Here is a 25381-nt window from a genome sequence, read left to right as displayed (position 1 = left end):
AAAAACGCATTTCACCAACACTGTCGTCATGTTCGCGCAAATTCTACGTGCGCGTTCCCGAACGGACCCTGTGATCTATGCGTCAGCTGTCAAGCCGTGCACACGCACACTACAGTCCTGTCTCTATGCAAGATTTGTTTGGACAACGAGAGCATCAGAAATTCCACAGAGACCCGGAACACTCAAAGTATGGTGACTGTAGTGTTACTACCGTGAAGTTGGACTTAAGAGACCTGCTGATAGGAGAGAAAGTCATTTGATATTGATTTTTACTAGCGGAGAGGACACGCGGTTTGTAGGTTTTCTCGTTTTCTCGTTGCTAATACGCTAACCTCGGAGTTCTCCAGCCGGCTTCATTAGCTTAGCTTAGCAAGCTAACGAGCTGATGTAGCGACAGCTGCGGGGCGCTCATTGAAATGCGATGGGACCTTGTCTGGAGGAAAATTACTTTGGGAAATTTTACTGACTGTCATGAACCATGTTGCTTGCTGTTGTGAAGCCGTAATGGATTCGTTAAGGTGAAGTGACACACAAGGAGGTTACCAGTCAGGTGGGGCTGCTCGGATAGTTATGAGCAGTTTCAACGTTACAACTAGAACCTCCACATTTAGCTCATCTTTGAGCGACGATAGTAAGGTTTCAACGGTCAGCGTCCGAACCGCCAACAACAACAAGGACTGGGCTTTGGAAGGCGATGTGTTCTCGTACTATCACGAAATGAGTCTCATGAACGACACGATGGAGGCAGGAATGTCCTCCGTCCAGTCAGGACTGGAGGGACACCTGCCGCTTTTACACACCCGACACCACAGCACACAGGGCGGCTTGTTGTTGGACCTGAGCTCCCCGGATTCCTACCTCGAAAGCAGTTCCCTGGAGTACAGCGACAACGATGGCAACAACGCTGGTCCGTTGTTCGAGAGGAGGAAGAGGTCCAGGTCCAACAGCTCCAGACACCGATTCAACGAGGTGGTCACGGAGCTCGGGCCGGAGGAGGTGCGGTGGTTTTTCAAAGAGGACAAGAAAACTTGGAAGCCCTTCGTCGGGCATGACTCGCTTAATATTGAGCTCATGTTTCGGAAGTACCTGGAGCTGAACCCTGGTGCTGCAAGCTCCCAGGTCAGCGGCAGAGAGGAGGGCGAGGAGGAGAGCAGAGGGCTAAACGGTGCAGTGCCAGTAGAGACCAGGACCAGTAGTGTGCACGGAGGCCGAGGGTCCCTGGACACGTCCACCGTGTCCTCTGATGAGAGGGACCCTGACAACATTGAGATCAGCGTGGAGCCAGTGTGTGTTCGTGGAGGGCTCTATGAGGTTGATGTTAAAGACAAAGAATGCTATCCCGTCTACTGGAAGCGTAAGTATAATCAACCATAACAAAGTCTGCAAAATCATATTTCTGCTTTGCATTAGTTACCAACTGTTATTGCACCAGGAGGAAAGTACCAGATCCGATCAGCTATCAGAGTGCATGTCCTTAGGCACTAATTCCTGTTATAAACCTCATAGAAACTGTATCTTCTGCAGTATAAAGCCTTACTCTATACCAAAATCTCATCACAAGCAGCATCCATCTCTCCTATAAAATTTCAAACTAGTAGTGGATTATGCATTTGGTTTTGTAATTTGCTGAGACCTGCATTGTTTTGCAAAATTTTCTTCATTGGCAAACTAGTAATTACATAGCCTGGTCTTTTGGGAACAACCCAGGATGTTGGTCTATTGAGCTCAGCTGATCTGTACTAACTAATTCATGGATATTTCCAGGAAAAGGCAGGGAACAAATGAAGGCGGTCGCTATGGGGCCTCAGAAAACCTGAACTGCATGAAAGGGTTCATGGGTAGCTGGCTCTTTCGAAGGTTAATGTCAAGTGACACTTGGAGTAGCAGTTATTTTCCTGACTGTAAATGCTGTGGATGGAAGTCCCTTGTAATCACTCGAGACCTTTGCTGTACTGTTTCAGCTTAGTTTCTGTCACTGCTAACACACATGCCATGTTAGCGCTTTAGGCTCTGACGCACTACTTTTGAGATAGATACCAGAGAGAGAGAGAGATCAGTGCATGTACAGTGGAAAGGTTGCTGATGCACTGTAATCCAAGAAGCAAAACATCCAAATCATGTGACATTATCAAGCCATGTCATATGATTTGGAACATGTTAGTTTTATGCTGGTATATTCAGCAAACCATGTGAAAATGTCATATTTAATTTCATAGGAACTTGAAACATCATGTTACATAAGGACTGCAAGCTTATCTTCTCTGACCAGGCATGAACCACCTTAACAAATGAGTGATTAGTATCTGCTGTCTCTATTACTGTCCTTCTTCTGTGTCTGGCTTAGCCCTACTGTTGTTATGGACCTCTCTCTATATAAATACAAGTATGCTCGTGTTTTTAGCTCATGTGTCAGACAAATAATCTAACTTTGTACAGAAAGGCCCTTTCTTTTGCAAAGTGTGCCTAATTTAAGATCAGCTCTTGCACTCTTATTCACCACAGGAGAATCTGTTAATAATGTCACGCAAGACTGTAATCAAAACTGGCCTCGCTCCATTAATCACTGAGCTGTGGCCCTCCAGGATTTGTCAGACTTCTTGAGTTAAATGGAAATCAGATTATGTCACTGAAAACAAATTCTCAAAGGGAGTTAGTCCCTAGAAAATGTCTGTAGCAACACTGCCACTTTTATTGTACATTTACAAGCAAAATACAATAAAAATGTGTCTTAATTAGCTTTACCGTTCACCCCTGAAAAAGAAATCTGACACCAAAATGTCTGCCCACAGAATAAAGTCATTGTTTTGCATTTACTACTAAATCAATGCTACTACTGTCTTTCAGAACAAGACCATATTCCAGTGATGAGAGGCCAGTGGTTTATTGATGGTACCTGGCTCCCGTTAGAAGAAGAAGAGAGCGACCTCATTGAGCAGGAGCACCTGAACCATTTCCGTGGACAACATATGCAGGACACCTTTGAGACAGATTTGATTGTCAAGACTGTTGACAGCAAAGATGGTGAGCACTGGGGAAGGGCGAGGGTAGAAGAGTTTTAATTTTAGTGTGATAAAATGTTCTAAATGTAGAAAGCTACATAAACTGTCTCATTATCCTCAAACAACACAGCACTGAAGCATCCATTCTTGAAACGATTAATACCGCGATTATATGTAGGTTCGATGGGGAATGTTTCGTGCAGTGAATGGGGTCTGAGGTTGAAATTAAAGTCAGAATATCTTACTTGTGACTATTAATGCAAACATTGTACACTTTATTACAGCTGGGTTCCCAATTAATTACCTGCGTTGTGTTCCAGGAGGGAATTAGGTCGCAAAAAGACCAAAACAGAACAGTTCTATGTAAAAGCAGTGAAAAGATGAAGTACTCCCCCAGGCTTTAATAGTTATAAATTCCAGTAAAAAGTAGTCAGTTAAAATGTCAGTCCTCACAATAAAGCACAAAGAGACATAAATGGTGAATTATGAGATAGCCCTGCATGCTGTACTGTCGATGCTCAGTCAAAAAAATAAAAAATAATGTCCAGGTGCCTCCATTCATGTGTGTGTAGGTTTTGTCATGTCATCCTTCCAATATAAAGCAGGTGCAGCCAGTACATTCTGGCACATCCCTCTCTTAGGGCCGGTTCAAGCAAAACATAGCAGACTTTAGCTGTGAAAGGCAATAAGAAAGAGGTTCTTTGATTCAGCAGTCTCCTTAAGGCAGCCAGATCTACGAGACCTTCGCCGGTGATGAATGTGTGGGTGTGTGAATGTGGCAGCTAAACAGAGCAAAGCAGCGAGGAAAAGATGCAGCAACTGTTGAAGAAAGTGTAAAAATGTTAAGGCTTCATTTTAAAAGCATGACTCAAAACATCACCAGATTGATCTGGAACATAATGTGCATAGTAAAATACTAAACATCAAAAGAAACAATGACTATCATTTAAAATCCAATTGAATCTAATTACACTTGTACTCCTGTGACCTTGATGAGTTGTATTTGAATAATAAACGCATAATTACTGTTAAATTGACTCAAACGAAGAACTTTGTATATTGCAAATCTATCTAGCCCAAGCATTTTCTTTTTTTAAATTTTTTTTTTTATTTTTGTTTGCCTCAGGCCTTGCCTCGCCTCACACACTGTTGCTGACATGTAATGACACTGCCTGTCCCCCATACTCAGAATAAATTAAGGCCTATAAATAAATTAATCAACAGAGCAGTGGAAAGTGTTTCCAGTCTCACTTGCATTGTCACAATTTCTGTTATGTACTCATAGCATGTGAAACCTCTCGCACACGCATTTGTGCACATAAGGACAGTGAAAGATCTAGGTGTACATGGAGAGGTATGAAATCGCAGAGGAATCATAGCCACATTATCTGCAGGGTGTGTGAAATATCGTGTGGCGGCATGCAAATTGGTTTTGTGACACTTGAAGGCCCCTCTATTGTACAGCAGACAGATCACATGTCCTTAGCTTGTCTAGTGGGCGAGTTGTATTAGTGCAGTAAAATTCTACTCACCTTGTGAGATGGGGACAAAGCTAGGGGTATATGTTAATAAAACCCAACACCAGCTCCATTTTTACATGCTGCAAGTAATGCGTGGAGTGAAAACTTTCATCTTCTGTTTGGAAAAATCCTGCTGCTTTTGTTGGCAGATGGATTTCCATTTCTGTATTTAGCTGATCATTGAAGCAAAGGGAAGCGATAGATTCTGTTAATTCAACTTCTAAAGGGAATCTTACAGGGGAGTATTTTATGTTGGAAATAATAATTTAAGCTGCTCAGAGCCAGAACGAGGCTTCCCTTAATGCATAGCAATTGATAAATGTATCATGAAGTGGGCGAGCTTTGCCCTGATAATACTGCAGTACATACATTTCCCCTGCTATCTCTTACTGTGTCTCCTACCTAGTGCTACTCTGTTTTTTTTTTTATAGCGGAGTGTTTGTACTGCAGTGGCCTGCTGAGACTAAAGGTTAGTGAAGCAGAAGACATGGTAGGCATACCAGCGTGTTATGCAGGCATCACATCATAATGTGGGACTATTGCTAGGTACAGAATGTGCATGGATTTTCTGTTGTTGCTGATTGTTTGTGAGTGATAAGCAGAGGTTGCGACGCAAAATGTGAATGTCAACAGATAAATTAAAATACAAATGTCAGCAGCTGACATTAATAGCAGAAAAAGTAATGAATGAGTAAATGACGATGTTGGCTGATAGTCCAGTTATAAAGTACAGATGTATTTGTGTTATTCAAAGTATTAAAAAAGAAGGATTTCATGTCACTTTAAGTCAAATGAGCAATGACAGCTTTAACTATGATTCTTTTACAATATCTGTAGAAATGAGGTTTTGATATGTTGGCTTTGTGAACTTCAGTATTTAAATTGTTGTTAACAAATGTTTTCATTAAAATAGCCTCAATGACTAGCCAAAATGCGTGCTTTAAAATTTGGACTTACCCTTCATCCTCCTGAATTCCTCCTTCCTTATTACTGTTTAAGTGTTACCATTTATAGTGAGTACCTGCTGCCATTTGAGCCAGAAAAAAAAGTTGACAGCCATAACAGACAGTGAACTTTTGACATCAACAATGAAGCCACAGTCCTTATGTCATTTAAAGAAGCTTAAAATAGCAACCTGGTTTGCAGTTGCTGGATTTCATAAATAGTCTCTCCATGTTTTGATGTCCCTTGGTCAACTTCACTTAATGGTGCCAGTGCCATTTTCCAAGCGACTGTGCAAAAAGAGTGCTGCACATTAAACGAAGCAGAAAAAAACTTTTAATTAGAAGAGGATTCACTTTAAGCTTTTACAATTTGGGTGTATTTAGCAGTAAGCCTATGGTGAAAACTATAGGGTGTGCCCAAGTCTGTCAGGCTTGAAAGACATCAAGGGAAAATAAAGCCAGCAGGCCGGGCACAGTGTCATCTGTCAGCAATGTCTTTTGTGTATGTTTGACGTAGGCAAGGCTCACGGGCTTATTTACACATGCTACATACTCGACTATGTATTTATTCAGGCAACGCATGACACTAGGAACACACTGCATGATTAATCACTAACACGTGCTTAAAGGAACCAGAAAATGCAGACTCACCATCTCAGCACACACTTGGCAGCCAACTAGATAATATGGTCATTACTTTCTCTGCAGATATCAGATATTTTGAGGTCATCGCATAGCAAGCTTCTTATATGCTTGTACACACGTAAATATAGTGTTCACTGTTTTGACCTCCATGTACAAATCCTGTGCATAGCATATATCCCAGTAATGAGTGAGCACTTATTTATGAATGGATCCATCAGTGCTGTAATGCCCAAATGGACATTACCGACTTGCTTTTCCAGCAAACAAACCTCCTGTACACTCAGCACTTCTCTGCCCCTCCACAGCCTTTCACCTCTCTGTGGGAAACGTTGCTGACATTTGCAAGTTTAATATCTTCGTAATCACGGTTTGAATAGTTTAGTCATTTCTGAGACTTGGCTGATTTGATTGTCAAATTCTGTGGAGGAGTTTTCAGATGTCAAATCAAGACATCTACTTAGAACAGATTCAGTAGTGTAATGTATATAGGGCTCAGGGTGTGTCAGTGTACATATATGTGTGTTTTTGCATGTATGTCTTCCAGACATCAACAAAGTAACTTGGGAAAGGAAGGAAAATTAAGTCATGTTTGGTCCCAAACTATACAGTATATGGGTATAGATATCCTACTCTCATTTTGAAGAAAATGCATCTTCTAACAATTTGCAGCTCTACAGTCACATTTTTCTTTTCTTGACATAATTAAATAAGTTAACTTGCAGGAAAACTATATACTCTTCATTTGTGCAGAAATGTTTGAGATAATGTCTCAGATGTTACTTATACAGACCTGTTTATTTTCAGTATGTGTAAGTGCAATTCAACACTACATTCTTTAAACAGTTATATGGGTAATATTGCATTAGTATTGAATTTATTCATTAAGCCATATGGTAATGTAAGTACTGCTAAAAGCTGTCCGAAGTATGTATCACACATACACAAAGAGAAATGATTACATTATGGCATGTTTAATCACAGTAACAGCTTGTGTAGATATCAATTCTGTGGACTTCTGTAATGAGTGTAAAACAGACACTACCTCAGTCATCTAAGGCACACATCAAACAGCGCTGCAGTTTGGGCTGTCGGCTCATCCTAGCCTGATACCAAGGCACTGGTTCAGGTTATTTCCTGCAGCCACCAGGTCCCTGCAGTAACCAGGACCGACTTCCTGTCTGTCCTGGTTGAAGGAGTAACCTGAGTGCAGCGCTACTTGATAGATTGACCTGTTCAAGAGTGATGACAGCGGTAGTCTGTGTGACTGACACCAGGGTGATGGCCATTACTCACTCTTTGTTGGTTGTTAGTTCTCTCCCACCTACCCCCTTTCTACCTCCCTTTTCTGTTCAAATGGAGTGGATATCAGACGAGTGCTAAAACTACATGTCACAAGCGCAAACGCTGTCAAGGTACTGTAAAATACCAAGTTGTTTTGTTTTTATTTCTGTTGTCTTAGATCTTCTAGCTTGTACTCCCCTCCTTGTACATCCTAGGTCTGTGTGGATCTCGATTTTCCTTTCTTTTGTGGTTCAGACCTTTGACATCTGATGTTTAGAACTAGACCTAGGCTCAGTTAGAAATGGTTGTATTCATATGGATTTAGACTGTTCTCCATTGCAGCCTTAACTGGGCCTAGTTGCTAGAATTTCTCCTTTTGTGCTATGACCCAGAGTTTGGTAGTGCTGCTGTTACTGCTGCTGCTTTTTGAGGAATCCGTCTCCCATCTTCTTTTTTTTTTTTTTTTGCTGGAATAGTGAATAGACAGCATGGTTCACTCTACTAATAGGGCAAAACCCCTGAAACCAGTAAGATCTGGAATAAATAGTTGGTCCTCAAAAAAGCCAAGGTGCTTTACTGCTTTTTTTTTTCTTCAATCTCCCTAGCCATGTCTTCCACTATCTCTCTCATTTCTTTCTTTCTCTTGTTCCCTCTGACTATATAACTGGATCATTAATGAACCGCTATCAACAGCTCCCGCTTTAAGAGCTATGAACAAAGCACTCTGTTCAGAGTAAAGCACAACTGAGGAGCCAAACAGAAGAGCCATTGTGGCCTTAATATTATAGCCCTTAACATGTTGTGTAGAGTCGCCCTCTTTGAGGTCCATCCCTGTCCTAGTTCTGGGTGTATTGAAAAGAGAAGTGTCTGGGTCTGTTTCCTCATTGTGTAGTAAATTCAAGCAGTTATTGGCCTAAAGCCTAGTGTGCAAAGCAGACATAAACATAGACCTGTCATTTTTGTGCACCACCTGAGCTTAGAGCATTACAGTACAGTAGTAGACCTTTTGTTTGTTCATTGATGTCACGTTGACATTACAGCATCTGTGTTGTCTTGAGGATGACAAGCCTTGCTAAGATTTCTAGCTATTTTGCTTGCCACACCATAGACAAGAAAAAGTTGTAGCTTCTGTCTTGTTTCTCCTCTTTCAGAAACCAATGTCACCTGTGCCTTTATCATTGGATATTGACTGATTATTAGTTCAAGGATGCCTAGTTTTTCTCCCCTCCTCTTGTATTTTTTTTCATCTTTCCCAGACTCCATCACACTTAACTTCATTTCTAGTTTGCCCGGTCTATTCCTATTCTTTGCCACATCCTTCATTCCCTTCCTTTTCATCAGTCTCCCTTATCCAGTGTCTCTCACTAATTCTCCATAGCCGTGTTAGAGAACTAGCTCAGTAAACTCTTTCTTGGTTGACTGCCACACTTTGATCCCCTCCTCTTTTTCTCTTCCTTTCACAATGCGCTGCCCTTCATTGTAAAACAGGAAGTGTTCTTGCACATTACCAAAGAATTATTCCATTTCAGTTGTTACATTTTTGCTCCAACTAACATTTAATATTAATAAAAACAGCTAACTGGTCTAGCACAACAAGTTTCTGTTAAAGTTGGACTAATACCTCCTGTTTTACAGTTCACTTAGCTACAGATAAATCTCAACAGGTTGAAGTGGCTTCACCCAACTTTGCATAACGATGTAGGTTTCATGGCCAGTCCCACCTTCTTTATCAACCATGTCTTCACTTCTGTGTCCAAGTGGTATTTGAGGAAGGGAAGCCACTTTAAACTTATTGAGATGAAGCCAGACTGGGTGGTGAAAGGTCCTTTTCTCGGGAGAGCCGGTTGCTCTCTTTCACTGCTTCTATCAAGTATTGGTTTAGTATTATTTCATGTGGTGGTTAGCATATGTTTCATTTGCTGTTGAGCAGTTTCACTTGAGGATCTGCAGATAAATGGAGATGTGGGACTGAAGTAACTGTCTATCTTGTCTCACTTGGGAACTTCATCCTGACATAAGCTTGTTTTATTTGGCTCGGAAAAATGAAAAATTTCCCTGTGTTACTCCCAATTGATCTGGCGCCTAAGAATTCGTCCTGAAAACTCTGCTTGTCCTCATCTTTCGGAAGCAGTCATTCGTTTTCACACTGGTTGCACTCAGCATGAACAGGTCACAGCAAAAGTACAAGAAGTGCTTTGCCTCTCACTGCCCACTTGTCATGCTTGTCCAGTGAGAAATTCTCCTGCCAGGCAGCAGAGGACAGGTTAACTCAGATGTGTTTCTTACCCTGTAGACCTGGCCAGTGTCCAAATATTAAAGGATGTTCTTGGTTGTTTTTTCCACTGCTCTACAACATGTACCAAAGACATGCATCATAATAACAATATTTCATGTACACTTGTATTGATTGTACATTGTTGAGAGTTTCAAGCTTTAAAAAACTTAATCTAGAAATCTGTCTCCAAGTACTTTGCCCTGTTCTCAGGGGTTTTAATCTGCAGTTTGGTTCAGAGCAGTACAAAGAGCCATGACTGTGCTCTGGATCAATTCCAAAGTCTTCCACCAATCTCATCCAACTGAACTTGACTGTGCAGGGCATTTAAAGGACATGCGGCAGAGACATAAATAACTCTCTTAAGTGAACCTGTTTCGTTTATCGCTCTTAGCTTCTGTAGCAAATGGTGTCCCCTCTCGAGCCATAACTCTGCTCTTACTTGCCTTAGTCACTGCATTACATCTTTACAAAACAACCTGTTTATTAAAATGAAAAAAGAAGGAATTTAGATGACAGCATCTAAACGATCTTCAGTCTGATGAGACGTAAGCAGGACGACAAGCAAGAGCTGAAATATGCAGTCACGGTGTGTGGCAGTTTGATGTGTTTTTCTTTCTGCAGATCAATGCTCCAAACTGCATTTGATTGAGCCTGTTCGGTTAGATTGATCCTAGACTTTTGATATTTTGTACTAAATTCAAGATTGCCATAACGTTGTGCAATTTTTATGTCTTCAATCTCTTTGCTTCTGTACTATCCCTAAAATGTGTGATCACAACCCTCTGTATCGGTGAATCTCTCTCCTTCTCTCTGTTCCCTGGTGTTTCCTTGCCAATTTTCCCCTCGCCATCTGCAAATGCCCTCCTTTCTTTCCTCTATCTATTCATTCACTCACTCCTCTCTCACTGCCCTCCGACAGCCATCCACAGTCTGAAGCTGAGTCGAACACATGTGGATTGGCACAGTGTGGATGAGATCTACCTCTACAGTGATGCCACCACTTCCAAAATTGCACGCACCGTCACCCAGAAACTGGGCTTCTCCAAAGGTCTGTAATCACTCATGGTCATCATCTTTGCAAATAAGATGGACAAACAGTTTCGTAGCCATACATATGTGTGTGCATGTTCTGATCACTGAAGAAGTAATACATGTTAATGTTTTGATTATTTGATTAGTTTTACTCTAGAACTATTACCACAAACAAATTGCCAATGAAACCAGAAAAATGTCTAATTAAGATATTACATTACTAAAAGAAGATGTTTGGTTTTTGTGTCATAGTTACGTTACATGTTTTAGCCATGCTGGTAAGGGGGTGTAAGGGTTTGCATTTCTTCCGGTCCAGTTTGGAAAATCTCAACAGCTAGTGGACTGATCGCTGTAAAATCTTGCACAGATATCTGTTGTCCTCAGACAGTTTGTCTGAATAACTTTAATGTTGTTTGTAGCACCAACATGAGATTAACATCCTTATTTTAAAAAAAAAAAATTTCACAACACCTATTGTATCAACGATACTGAAGTTCGGTGCAGACTTTTATGTTCAGATATGAATTCAGCAACAGCTTTTATAGGGGTCTGTGAAATTTGTAATATCATGTAGTGAAAATGTGAATTTTTCCTACATTTTGGCTTATGACAAAATACATTAAAAATGAATTGCGTTTTCATCAGTGTCCACTGTAACTTGTATGTTGTACGTAAAACCCAGTGCCAGCTTGCTATGCTTGTCTCTAGCATCCCTGTTTGTTTCTCTGTTAGCTCATTATCCCCTTTGTTATAAATGCTATGAAACCAAACATTTATTCAAAATACATAGTAGCTTTCCTGGTTCAGTAGAGCCACCTCTCTGCTAATCTAATGCACAAGTTACCTGCTCGTTGCTGCATTTCTAGTGTGCAATCATTTGCTAGTATTTGAAACCATTTGGTAACAGTTATTTAAACATAGCTGGGTATGGTTCTAACTCTTAACTGATTAACTCAGAAAGTCACACAATGTCCATCTGCCATTTGTACGGAAAAAAAGTGTGTAACTTAAAAGATAGCGGCTGCAGTTTGACCAGATCAGGTTTTTGATCTGTGTAGATGACTCTAATCTGCTCTATGGTCTTCAAAGTGTACGATACATTTTATCTCCTGCAAACAGATAACAGGGCGATCTGGTACTGACTATCTAAATCTCTCCCAACAAATAAATTCTCAGTGAAGAGATATGTCTTTGGCGCTATCCAGACAGCAGAAAGTCAGCAGGATCCTATCACCTTGCCGTACAGCACATGACTACGCTAGATTATAGATTCTAAATAAGGACACACACTCAGCCCTGCTGGCACATTAGGTGTAGCCATACAGCTTTGGGCCACATTCACAGCAGGAATCCCCGTCTCACCTACTGGCCTCATTGGACTCCACACAGCACGTTATTTTAACAGCATCACTCAGTTATTTATAGCCTGCTAGCGAACAGTGTTTTGTTTTTTATTATTATTTCAATGTGTAACGGAAAATAATGAATTAAAATGAATTCATTTCATTAGCAGCAAACAGCTCACTACCTTTAAATAAAGATCCAGTTTTGTTCTGATTTGTCTCTCAGCTTCAAGCAGTGGCACACGGCTCCATCGGGGTTATGTTGAAGAGGCCTCACCTGAGGACAGACCCCCTCAAACTACACACATCGTCTTTGTGGTCCATGGAATCGGACAGAAGATGGACCAGGGTCGCATTATTAAAAACACTGGAATGTGAGTTGCATTTTTTAATAAGATGGTTTGTTTGAGGGTTTTCTTGTGTGTATGTTCTTTTATGACAACAGCATTTTTCTTTAATCCATTAGAATCAGGTTTAAAAGGGAAATCTTCCACCTTTTTACTTATTTAATTTATGCATTAAATCCACATCCAGTTGAGATTAATGCAAGCGCAGGATGAGGAAAAAACCTTACATCCAGCGATGTAATGTGATGTTTAAGTGGCCACAAACTTTTTCTATCTTGTCTTTCTTTTGTCTGTTCCACACACAATCAGTCTTTCAAACTCGTTCTGTTATTGTTCACATCATCCTTTTATTTTGTATCTGTCACAGGCACAAATCGTATTTGCTACTTTAAAAGGTTATGAATTGTCCCACTGTTTTTTTTTTTGTCTGTGGAAGGTTTGACAGGTTTCAGATGTCGACTGGTCTGGCAGGTTTTTGTTATTCCCGGTCACATTTTTTGCTCAACACCATGACCAATTATGTAATTAGCACATTTACAGACTGCACAGCTTAAGTGCAAAGCAGTGCTTATTACAGATTAACAGGTGGTGCTCAAGCATTACAATACAGATGGCATAATAGTGGGTTAACAAAATCAGGAATGCACCTCCTTTTTTCTCTCTGTTCATACAAACTCAGTTAAAGCAATAATGACACTGAAACTGCAGCTTTTGTGTTTTTGTTCTCATGTTCTTTCTCCATCTTAGACTATTCTCTCTGAATGTCAAAACAGACATACAGACCTGATCAAAATCTTAAGACCAGTTGAAAAATTGCTAGAATTTACCTTTTGCACATTTGGATCTTAATGAGGTTTTAAGTAGAGCTACAATATGCAAAAGCAAGAAGGGGGAGTGTGACAAAAAGCATTTTGAAAAAGTAATTTATTGAAAACAACAAGTAAACTGAAATAGGCTGTTTATCAGCTGATCAAAAGTTTAACACCATCGCTCAAAAAATTACAAAACACTCTCCAAACCAGAACAAAAAATTTTCTCAGTAGGACGCAGTAATGAGTAGCTCCACTGTTCTTGTTAATCACTTCAAAAATCTGTTTGGGCATGCTTGATGCGAGTGTTTCCAGGAAGCTTTTGGGAACATTGCTCCAAGTGGTGAAGATGGCTTCACGAAGGGCATCAACTGTCTGGAACTGATGGCCATTTTTTAAACTTCCCTTGCCATCCATCCCCAAATGTTCTCTATGGGATTTAAATCAGGTGAACATGCGGGATGGTCCAAAAGAGTGATGTTGTTCTCCCTGAAGAAGTCCTTCTTTAAGCGTGCATTGTGAACTGCAGCGTTGTCCTGTTGAAAAACCCAGCTGTTACCACACAGACAAGGGCCCTCAGTCATGAGGGATGCCCCCTGCAACCTCTGCACGTAACCAGCCGCATTTTAATGACCCTGCACCACCTGAAGCTCCAGTGTTCCACTGAATGAAAAAGCACCCCAGATCATGATGGACCCCCCTCCACTGTGCCGGGTAGAAAACATCTCAGGTGGGATCTCCTTGTCATGCCAGTAACGCTGGAAGCCATCTGGACCGTCAAGGTTAAATTTTTTCTCATTAGAGAATAAAACTTTTTTCCACCTTTCAATGTCCTATGTTTGATGCTCCCTGGCAAAGTCTAAACGGGCAGTTTTGTGGCGTTGAAGGAGACGAGGCCTTTGAATTCGTTTTTTGTTTTAGAAACCCTTTTCCTGCAGATGCTGTCTGATGGTTATTGCGCTGCAGTTGGCACCAGTAAGGGCCTTAATTTGGGTCGAGGACCGCCCTGTGTCTTGACGGACAGCCAGTCAGATCCTCTGGCTCAGCGCAGGTGTAATTTTTTTGGGTCTACCACTTGACTTTTTTGTTCCATAATGCTCAGGATCTTTCAAAAAATTTAGAATGACCGTCTTACTGCGTCCAACCTCAGCAGCAATGGCACGCTGTGAGAGGCCTTGCTTATGCAGCTCGACGATCCGACCACATTCAAGAAGAGAAAGCTTCTTAGCTTTTGCCATCAGGAGGGCATGACCATGTGAATGGCTGACATAAAATGAGAATTTTGAGCAGATTTTGGCTTTTATAGCCTGTGGTCTTAAACTTTTGATCAGCTGATAAACAGCCTATTTCAGTTTACTTGTTGTTTTCAATAAATTACTTTTTCAAAATGCTTTTTGTCACACTCCCCCTTCTTGCTTTTGCATATTGTAGCTCTACTTAAAACTTCATTAAGATCCAAATGTGCAAAAGGTAAATTCTAGCAATATTTCAGCTGGTCTTAAGATTTTGATCAGGTCTGTATACTGACTGATTCACCAACATCATCAAGTGACATTCCATTCATATTTTTAGCCATGTGAAATGCAACTTTCAAATTTTTTGAATAGCACAAATTGCCCAACATACATATACTCAGCTCTGCTTGAATGTAGATATATTTTTAGTGCTATCTAGATTACTGTTAGTAAGATTATGCAAAAACTACCCTGCATGGCCAAAGGACAACATTAAATTGAAATGAAAGTCCAGATTACTTCCTTTAACATTCCGAAGCATGACATGCACCAAACAAGCACTCTTCTGCTTTCTGTTTTGTTTGGCTGACGTCTCAGCTTCCACAGAATGATATCCCACAACCTTAGCACATAAAGCTGAAACTATGATTCGATGGTGTTAGATGACGGTTTAACCAGCCAGCTGACTTCCTTTTTTCTTGCAAAGGTTTCGTGTTGTCATGAGGAACTTTGCAAAAAGCTGACATTTGTGTTTAGTTCACAGGCCTCTAGTGAGGAAGGTACAATGTCAGAGCACAATGCTCACTTCTGCTTCTAGAAATGAGATAAAGCAAATTATGGCGGCATTTGTTCTTTTATAAATAGCGTCTCACTGGAGATAAGTTGTATATAGAACACTGAGAAGATGCTTAAGCAAGGCACCATCCTTTTCTATGGTTATGTATTAGGTGAAAGACTGTGGTGTCTTCAGTAGGACTGCTGTGTTGGCCTTGGTCCATGGCCTCGCTGTACTACTGCAGACAATAGTACAGACTGTACAGATCAGAGCCATGTGTGTCTCTATGTCACAAAGTCGCATTGGAGCACTACAACAGCTTAGACACACTAAGCAGGTAAAGTAGACCAAGTCAAGCCGCAGAGCACATTAAGCCTGACTGCCATCTCCCTGTGGATTACAGCACACACTTTCCTCAGCCAAGAGGAAAGATCAGGCAGACGTGTCTAGTCTGTTCCCTGTTTGTCGGTTATTGTTGTTATTGTTGTTTTTTTAAATTAACTGAATTAATTTCCAGTCTGTGCCTTTCAGAGTTTCTGCAGCACTAGTGAAAGAGGAAATTGTGGGACTTTAGGAGCACTATTTGGTCTCGAATCAGCAAATGTTTATTTAAAATGCATTTAGATACACCTAGAATGTCAAAACTCACTGTCCAGTTGATGCAAACCTCAAAGCAAAGGAAACCTTGTGGGTGCCGCACAGAAAGCTACGTAATGCAGCACTCAAACCTTTGAGCATTTTAGTTCCTCTGCAGACACACTAGATTGTCCTATCAAAACCTGCATTAGGTGCCCCATTAACAGACCAGTCACCTAAAAGCTTCTAACCCTACCTCACCCTCTCTCTCTTTGTGTATTTAGTGTATCCTGCAAGCTAATGCTGCCCCATATAGGGCTAGAGGCAATGTAACTATTGTGTCTGTGTGTGCTGTACAAGGACAGTTATTGCATCAGTAAGCAGTTAAGTGGACATCAGTCTTCTCCCACCAACAATAATTTAAGCCTGAGAGAGAGAGTGCAAACACAGATGCTAGTCAGTCTATAGTACGGCCGGATATACACAGAAGATGTTACTCATACACTCACAACCTGTCATTATCATACAGTACTTCCCAGATAATACAATGATGACGGTGTATCTACATGAAGCCAATATTTGCCAAAATGCAGTTTCCAGAGTGATGTCATCATCATATGCTGCATCTTCTTTATTGTGTCCATTTAGGCTGAGGGAGGGTGTGAGGAAGATGGAGGAGAAGCACTTTTCAGAGCACAATGAAGAACACGTGGAGTTCCTGCCTGTCGAGTGGCGCTCGAAACTCGCACTGGATGGAGGTGTGTGTTTTTGGCAGTGCACATGCTTTTATTCTTTTTTATTTGTTCTATATGCAGCAAAGATGTTGTCATCCACTGTAGACTTTGCTATGCATGAAAAGACTTAGTAACCCATTTGAGCTGCTCTAAGTATGGCAACAGTGGTATGAGCCAGGATTAGTTATTTCACTGAGAGTGTTTGGGGCTGTGTGGTATGAGCATAGCAACTTTCCATGGAGTTTTATTTTGTATATGATGCCAGACCTATTCTGTCTGTAGTAGATCTATTTTGCACTGTTATTGGTATCTTTCTGTAGATACGGTCGACTCAATCACACCAGACAAGGTGAGAGGACTGAGAGACCTTCTTAACAGCAGCGCCATGGACATCATGTACTACAACAGCCCCCTTTATCGGGATGAAGTGAGTCATACACGTTAAGAAGCTGTTATAAATCTGTTGTACCTTTTACTTCTGCTAAAAACCCCTTCAATCCGTCTCCACAGATTACTAAGGGCCTAACACAAGAGCTGAACAAACTGTACACACTTTTCTGTGCACGGAACCCTGAATTTGAGGAAAGGGGTGGCAAAGTGTCCATCGTGTCTCACTCCCTCGGCTGCGTCATCACCTATGACATTATGACAGGATGGGATCCTGTTCGCTTCTGTCTGCAGGAGCATCACGTAGTGGAGGAAGAACTGGACTTGCGCTGGATGTCGTATGAGGAGAGGAATCTTTTAGAACAGCTGAGGCACACAAGGAATAGGTAAAGTTTGCTAATATTGAGTGATTCTCAAGGACTGTATTTATCCCTGTATGTCTCCAAATATTCTCACAGGCTTTAATGGAAAGCCTCGAAGAAAATTTTCTAATCTACCTTCAATCGCTAGTGCAGCTCGTATTTTTCCAATCTCTTCTAAATTCAATGCCAAACCCAGTGCTTGTCTTTATTTATGTGTGCTGCTAGCTACTCTGCTCATGCTCCAATGTCAAGAGGTTGGTTTGGTTTTCTGTTTGCTGTTGTTGTGTGGGCTGCGGAATATTCTGATGCCTCATGATCAGATGTAGTGGAAAAGGCTTTTAATACATCTGCCCAGCACCAGTCCATCACTCTGTGTGTGTGTGTGTGTGTGTGTGTGTGTGTGTGTGTGTGTGTGTGTGTGTGTGTGTGTGTGTGTGTGTGTGTGTGTGTGTGTGTGTGTGTGTGTGTGTGTGTGTGTGTGTGTTCTTGTACTTGCTACATGGTGAGTACCATTTTCTGCATTTAACTATCAAAGTGGGGACATTTTTACAAAGTGAGGACATTTTGGCCGGTCCTCACTTTGAAACAGCCATGTTTGAGGGTGAAGACCTGTTTTTAGAGAACAGGTATGAATTGAGGTTTGGTTAGGGTTAGGGTAAGGATTAAGTTTAGGCAATCAGTTGTGATGGTTAAGGTTAGGGTAAGGCTCTAGGAAATGCATTACGCCTATGGATGTCCTCACTAAGATAGAAGTACAAACGTGTGTGTGTGTGGTGTGATTTATTGTGTGCACCATTACCGTAGGGAAACTGCCAGAGTATGAGTTATTGATCTACGTGGTAAAGAAATTGTTTGATGACAGACGTGAAGACAAAAGGTCTATGTGGATAATGGGTGCATGTCTACGTATTATAGTTTAATGTGTATGGGATATTAATGAGAATTAGATTGCAATTATTTGCCAGGTTTTAGGTGTTTTTATAGTACATTTCAGAACACTGTGGTTTTTTGCTTCTTACAGGTTGCGAGAGCTGCAAAATCAAGTCATCACATTGGAGGCCTCGAAGCCTTCAGCCCCTCCAGCTCTCAAATTTAAGGCAAGTTGCTCAAATATGGTAATGTACTACCCCTTGCAATGTGAAATTACTCTAAAATGGTAAATAGTAGTGATTTCAACATTTTTAACTGAGACAGTTTGTTAAAAAGCAATGTAATTATGTGCCATACACTTCAACGTGTATGCTACTATTACAGGAAAACAAACCAGAAATGAGTAACTTTTTGGCCTTTATAACTTTGCTGTGTAAACAAGTGCTGTTTATGTCAATACCAGAGCCTCTTTTTGTGACATTCATGTCATCTTTGCACCCTTTGGCTTCCAGGTAGAAAACTTCTTCTGCATGGGTTCTCCTCTGGCTGTGTTCTTGGCCCTGAGAGGGATTCGTCCGGGCAGCAGCTGCCACCAGGACCACATTTTGCCCACATCCATCTGCAGCAGGCTCTTCAATGTCTTCCATCCGACAGACCCTGTGGTAGGTCTGCCGTGATTGTTCCAGCTCTTACAGATGCCATTTCAATTTCTAACGTGCTCTCCGGATAGAAATGAGAACTCAGATGTGTTAAAATAAAAACAAAAACAAAACTTCACTGTATGTTTTTGACAGTTGTTTTTTACTTTAAACTAACTCAAGTTTTACATCTTTGTTTAGGCCTACAGACTGGAGCCCCTCATCCTCAAGCATTATAGCAATATTGCACCTGTTCAGATACACTGGTAAGAACTGAATTTTCTAGCACATGTACAATGCCGATAAAAAGTATTCACCTTGGATATTTCACCCTTTTGTTGCTTTTGTACATGAAATCACGGTCAATGCAATTTGGCTTTTTTTGACAAGAATTTGCACAAAAGACCCTCTTTAATATAAATGTGAAACTGATTTTTTGCAAAATCATGTTAATTAAAAATATATAAGGTACAGTTAATGATTGCATAAACATTCACCCCCTTCAGGTCAATTATTAGTAGATGCACCTTTGGTTGTAATCACAGCACTGAGTCTCAATCAGCCTTCCACATCTGGTCACTGCAATTGTTCTCTATTCTTTACAAAACAGCTCAAGCTCTGTCAGGTTGCTCGGTGATCGGGAGTGAACAGCTCTTTAAAGTCCAGCCACAAATTCTCAATTGGATTGAGATCTGGGCTTTGATTTGGCCACTCCAGAACATTCACCTTGTTGTGTTTGAACCATTTCTGTGTAGCTTTTGTTGTATGCTTGGGGTCGTGGTCCTGCTGGAAAATAAATCTTCTCCCAAGTTGTAGTTCTTTTGCAGACAGAGTCAGAGTCCAGGATTTGACGATATTTTTCAGCATTCATGTTCCCTTCAACCTTTGCAAGCCTTCCAGGGCCTGCTGCCGAGAAGCACGTCCACATCATGATGCTGCCACCACCATGCTTCACGGTGGAGATGGTGTTTGTTGTGATGTACAGTGTTTGGTGTTCGCCAAACATAGCATCGAGTCCAGGGGTGTCAAACTCCATTCCTCGAGGGCCACTATCCTGCATATTTTAGATGTTTCCCTCTTCTAACACACCTGATTCAAATGATCAGGCTCGTTATCAGGCTTCTGCTGAGCTTGATGATAAGCTGATCATTTGAATCAGGTGTGTTGGAAGAAGGAAACATCTAAAACATGCAGGATAGTGGCCCTCCAGGAACTGAGTTTGACACCCCTGATCTAGTCTGATGGCCAAAAAGCTTAGTACTTGCTCATCAGTCCAAAGAACCTTCTTCCAATTGAACTTGGAGTGTCTCACATGTCTTTGGGCAAATTCAAGGTGAAATTTACATGAGATTTGTTCAACAATGTCTTTTTCTTTGCCACTCTTCCATACAGCTTTGACTGGTGAAGAAACCTGGCAACAGTTGCTTTATGTACAGTCTCTCCCATCTGACTCCTGGGTATAAACTCCTGGTTTATACTTTTCATTTAACTTTTGACTGAGTTGCTTGGAGTGTTCTTTTGTCTTCATGTTGCAATTGTAGCAGGAATAGCAACGAACTAGAGATGCAGGTGTTTTTTCTTCTATGATCACTTGACACACATAAACTGCACTCAGGTGATCTCCATTTCATTAATTGTGACGCTGCTTGTATTAACTAGCTGGACCTCTGTTGAATTAGATCAATCGCTTTAAAGGGGGTGAATATTTATGCAATCATCAAATTATATTGACCATAATTTTATGTATAAGAAGCAACAAAAGGGTGAAACATCTAAGCAGTGTGAATACTCATTATAGACATTGTATGTAGTTATAATATTGTCAGCATCTTTTTGCTCTTAATATCTGAGGTTTGTTTTGGTCATCAGGTGTAGCGCCACTAACCCTACACCTTACGATGAGATCCGGCCTACGTTCCTCAACCCAATCAAAGAACCAACATCTGACACTGAGAGCATTCCCAGTCCGAGCACCTCTCCTGTCCTCCCCCGCAGACACTATGGGGAGTCCATCACCAGTCTGGGCAAGGCCAGCATACTGGGTAAGGCCCACTACCATCTCTTTCTAACCTCTCAGACAGACCTAGCTCTTGTTTGTTTTTTACATTACTAGAAAACTTATGCAGGTACAGACACAATCATGGAAAGAGTTTGAGGGTAACTTCTAAGGATTTGTGCGCTACCTGACAGTTTTGTGAAGGACCTTGGCTCTAAAACTGTTTCAGTATGTTCACTTTGTTACTTCACACCAGATCAGATGAACATGGAGAGTTGAATATATGTAAAGTACCAGGAATGCAGAAAAGGGGGGTTGGTGTTCTTGTTTTAATTTCACGTCAGACAATTTCATTTTTCCACATTTCCCACAACTGAAGGCTTAGAAAGAAAGGTGAACAAATTAATTTCTCTTTTCTGTGAATTCACACTGCCTACATTCCATTTTATCTTGAGATCAATGTTTGAAATGCTGTAGTTAAAGGGAGATTTTTTGGCAGCAGTGCCATCATGTGGCAACGAGGGGAATATGCTTCTGTTGCTAACACTCTTATGATTCTATTATCTTCACTTAATTATATATAAAAAACTCACTAAATTTGTTATTACCTTTGTTTTTTTCATTGTTGGACCCACATTCCAACTCATTTCCTTCCTTCATTTCTCTCACTCTCTTTAAATTCTCTCACTGTAGGAGCGGCAAGCATAGGAAAGGGCATCGGAGGCATCCTCTTCTCGCGTTTCTCTCGCTCCAACAGCCAGCCCTCAGTGTCCTTAGGGCTTGATGGAGGGGCGACTGCTGAAGAAGATGAGCAGAAACGCACAGAAAGCCAGTCAGCATACGGCCTCTCCACCATGATACGACCCACCTCACCTATTATTGACACATCATGTGAGTCTGCTTACCAGTCCAGCACCAAACAATCCTTGAGCGAGAGACTAGCTTTTATTTGCAGAATAAGTGATTCTTCTTATTAAAGAGGGCTAGTAGGGTATTTTTCATTAATTCATGGATGGACAAATCTGTGTCTGTCTTGCAGTGGAGCTGGAGCGGCGCATCGACTTTGAGCTCAGAGAAGGTCTGGTGGAGAGCCGCTATTGGTCGGCAGTGACCTCGCACACAGGCTACTGGTGCTCTCATGACATAGCTCTCTTCTTGTTAACCTTCATATACAAACAGAAGACGACACCCGCTGGCCCAGCAGAAGATACGCCGGAGCCAGACTGAGGCAGCACATTTGTTACAACACACACACACACACACACACACACACACACACACACGCTCACACTTGAATGGTGTCTTATAATGCTGAAGGTGTTTGTCATCTTCTCAACAAGCTCATTTTCAGATACACTAATTTTCCCTTTATCTCCTTGTGATCTAGCTCTTTCAACACTTTGGAATCATTACTAACAAACTGACTCAAAACTTCATTCCAAAATGTGCATTTTTGTCTCTTTGTGTTTTGTTTGCACACATTTGCACACCCTAAGGGTGACAGTTATAGACCAGGAACCCCTAAGGAGGTGCACCATTTGCCAGTATGACCGCAGGCTACATGTAAATATGGAATACGAGCCTAATGAGTGTGATGCTTGGGAGTTTGTTGCATCTGGTGGATAGACTTCTAACTTCATTATCTAACCTATCCTTAAGTCAAACAGCTGCAGCATGTTGATAAAGTGTCCATGTGTTTCCTGTTAATCAGTGCTTAAATCCAGACACTCTCCCACCGACTCGACCAGGAGCCTTGTCACACATTTGCCTGACCCTCAGTCACTGAGGTCTCAAGTTCTGTCTGATCTTTTCAACTTTTTCTTTGCTATAAAGGAAAGAGAAAGTAACTTTCAAAACAATTGTTTTGTTTTTTCTTTAAGGGTTTAGCTACTACTTGTCAAAAAGCTAATGCTGAAAAACAGCGCAATGCCTTTCAAAATTAGCCAAACAATGTTATTCATTTTGAATATTTTCAATATTCTTTGGCACAGAATCAAAACAACATAGGGCATTATCCCTTTAATATTGTCTTGGCAATAAGAAAAGTAACTGACCATTTTATTTTTAGTTTGTTTTTCTTAATTTTTTTATATCCACTTCTAATGCAAATAGTTTCATTCTACAAATAAATCTACACCAAATAGCATGAGCAAAGCAATCATTTTATATATTACAGACAGATTCAAGTGGAGCAGAGTTTTCCTTTATGTTGATATTCAGTAGCAGAACAGTACAGTTTTTGCTCTAATACATAGGACAAATGTCTGTTGCTGACACAACAGTTCCAGCTAAATATCCTCATGAGATTTCATGTTGCATATTATGGAGGTTTACAGGCACATGATGCTTGTTTAATAACAGGCATATCTTCATTGTTAAACAACAGTCCGATATGTTTAGTTAACAGTTTATGGTTTCAAATTACTCTTAAAATCTTGATGTCATTTACAAATCAAGTTCTCATTCAAAACAGTCACTCATTCAATCTAGAGTCATACTTCTATTTTCAATATAAGTTATGAAGAGGTTTTTGTGCTCATATCTTTTTATTAATATTCAGATAAAATCAGTGGTATACTAGATGTATTTTTTCTTAAAAAAATTAATATTTTTCTTAGCAATTTTCAGGCTCTTGAGGATATAAACCTGGATCTCATCTTGGTTAAAAATGGGATTCCAACTTGTGGCCAAATAACTTTTATGTGTCTAACTTGTTCGCTGCTTAGCTTTAGTCATGCTAAGGCTAATGCACCAGCCATGAAAATGTAATTGGCCAAGGTAAAAACAAATAATTATTTTTTAATTTAGGCTTTTGTAATATGTTGCACACAAAAGTTAACTGCATCTTGTTCACCTTGTTGTCACTTTCCCCTTTTGAGCAAAGAATATGTCCGTTTGTCTTTATATTTGTGTAAAAGAGGGGTTTCTTTATTCTTAAAAACCTGCATGTGCCAGTCATTTGACTGTGTGATTGCCTAACTGACTACTTACAAATTCATTCATGAAAGAAAAAACAAAGGGTAACTGGGGACAGCAAATGATTTGTCTTCTGAACAGGATTTTTGACTTGGGTTTACCAGAGCATATATATAAATAAAAATACTGATAGAACTTACATTAGTTCATCGTCCTGGTAAAAAAATTCTGCAGAAATTAGAATGCTTCCTCACTTTGCATGGTGTCATATTAATAGCAAATGGATGTTGGAACAAGAAAATAGTGCAGAGTGCCAACACACGTCTAAGAAACTTTGTTATAACTATAAAACCACTCGTGATCATTTATGGATTTCTAATGAAGTCATTTTAAATACATTCGCAATGGATGACGAAATGGAACTGTCCTCATATTAATGTTCACCGAGTCACGTGACAGACTTTATTACTGTCGGTGTCAAATTCAATTTGTGTCCTGCTTGTTGTAATATCATAGTTATCAAAGAGCTTATTTTTCATTTGTTATGGTGCAAGCTGCAGCTTTACTCTTCCACACGAGGGCTGTAGCTGACTGGTCCACCACTTAATGAAGTCAATGTTTTTGGTGTTTAATGTCTGCGTTGTGTGTGCAAAGACTTACTGACTAAAACCAGGCTGCCTTGATGAGATGGCCCAATAGGTAACCAGGAAGTAGAATGGAAGCTGGGACAAATAAGGGAGAGTGATATGAAAGTGTTCTTTTTGAGCTGGTGGATCTTGCACATTCATTTGCAATGAATTGCACTGAAGCTATGTTTAAAAAAAAGCCCATTTTATTTATTCGTTTTTGCTAAGCATGTGTAGAGATGCATAGATGCAGAAAGTGATTTCAACATGTTACTGGGTAGGAGTCCTGGAGATATTACATATGTAGAGCAAAACACAGTAGCAATCCCATTGTTGCCTCTGCATCTTTAAAACCACACTTTGTGGGTTCAGACAAATACGTACTGTCGGGGTGTGGACAGAACAGTGTAACAATAACAATGTTCCTGCCATTGTTTGTGATTTGGCCGTGTTTCCAAAATGGATGTAAAATCTGCACATTTTGCATTATAGCAATTTTTGATTCAAGCACAGATTTTCAAATGTGTTCACTTTGCTTGCTGCAAAGAAAAAAACGAGCAAGCTAACTGGAGAGCATTACAGAGAATTTTGTTAAAACACATTGTAATTTTGACGATGTGAGCATTTAATGTACAGCATTTTGAACGACGACAGTCTATTTTTCTTGTTAAAGGCACCACAAGCATCAGGGAAATGTCTGCTGTTACATGTTTTGTAGATTCGACACTCTTGTTGATGCCAGATTGAAGCCATTATTGAGTAAAACAATTCAGCACAGATGTCACTCTTTAAAATGTTCACAAGTGGATGAAGAAGTTGCGTATGGCTTGCGGCCATACGTAGTCAAACGTGGGGGGTGAAAAGAGATGCACATTAAAACTTACTGTGGGTTGAGTGAAATGTGTTAAACAGGTAACACTGTTGCTTCGACTTTGATCGGATGTCTGGAAAAGTGTTCTGTTTCTGTCCCTAGAGCTGTGCAATAACCCATGCCTGTAATGGATTCTAACTGCCATCCAAAGCACTGTATTTATTTCCTTTTATTAAAGCATTTCTTTTTGGATACAATCA

At 40.5% G+C, this 25381-nt stretch overlaps 1 protein-coding gene across 3 annotated transcripts; it reads left to right on the top strand.

Moving 5' to 3' along the window:
• The first annotated feature begins 77 nt into the window (after positions 1-77).
• On the top strand, positions 78-25381 carry ddhd1a (DDHD domain containing 1a). 3 transcript variants are annotated; one of them, XM_022215030.2, is made up of 14 exons: positions 78-1354; positions 2845-3021; positions 7419-7520; positions 10584-10712; positions 12266-12413; positions 16430-16539; positions 16836-16942; positions 17026-17288; positions 18286-18361; positions 18647-18796; positions 18974-19038; positions 20642-20814; positions 21462-21659; positions 21808-25381. In XM_022215030.2, exons 1-14 carry the CDS (start codon positions 571-573, stop codon positions 21993-21995), a joined length of 2670 nt encoding a protein of 889 aa, XP_022070722.1. In that variant the 5' UTR covers positions 78-570; the 3' UTR covers positions 21996-25381. The 3 variants fall into 3 exon arrangements, with proteins under 3 accessions (XP_022070722.1, XP_051812486.1, XP_022070732.1); XM_051956526.1 differs by having other exon boundaries at positions 18286-18365; positions 18651-18796; XM_022215040.2 differs by lacking the exon at positions 7419-7520 and having other exon boundaries at positions 80-1354.

This window comes from Acanthochromis polyacanthus, chromosome 1 (genome assembly GCF_021347895.1).
Source record: "Acanthochromis polyacanthus isolate Apoly-LR-REF ecotype Palm Island chromosome 1, KAUST_Apoly_ChrSc, whole genome shotgun sequence".
Lineage (NCBI taxonomy): Eukaryota > Metazoa > Chordata > Actinopteri > Pomacentridae > Acanthochromis > Acanthochromis polyacanthus.
Note: the sequence above shows the minus strand (reverse complement) of the source record. Positions and strands in the feature narration are given on the sequence as shown.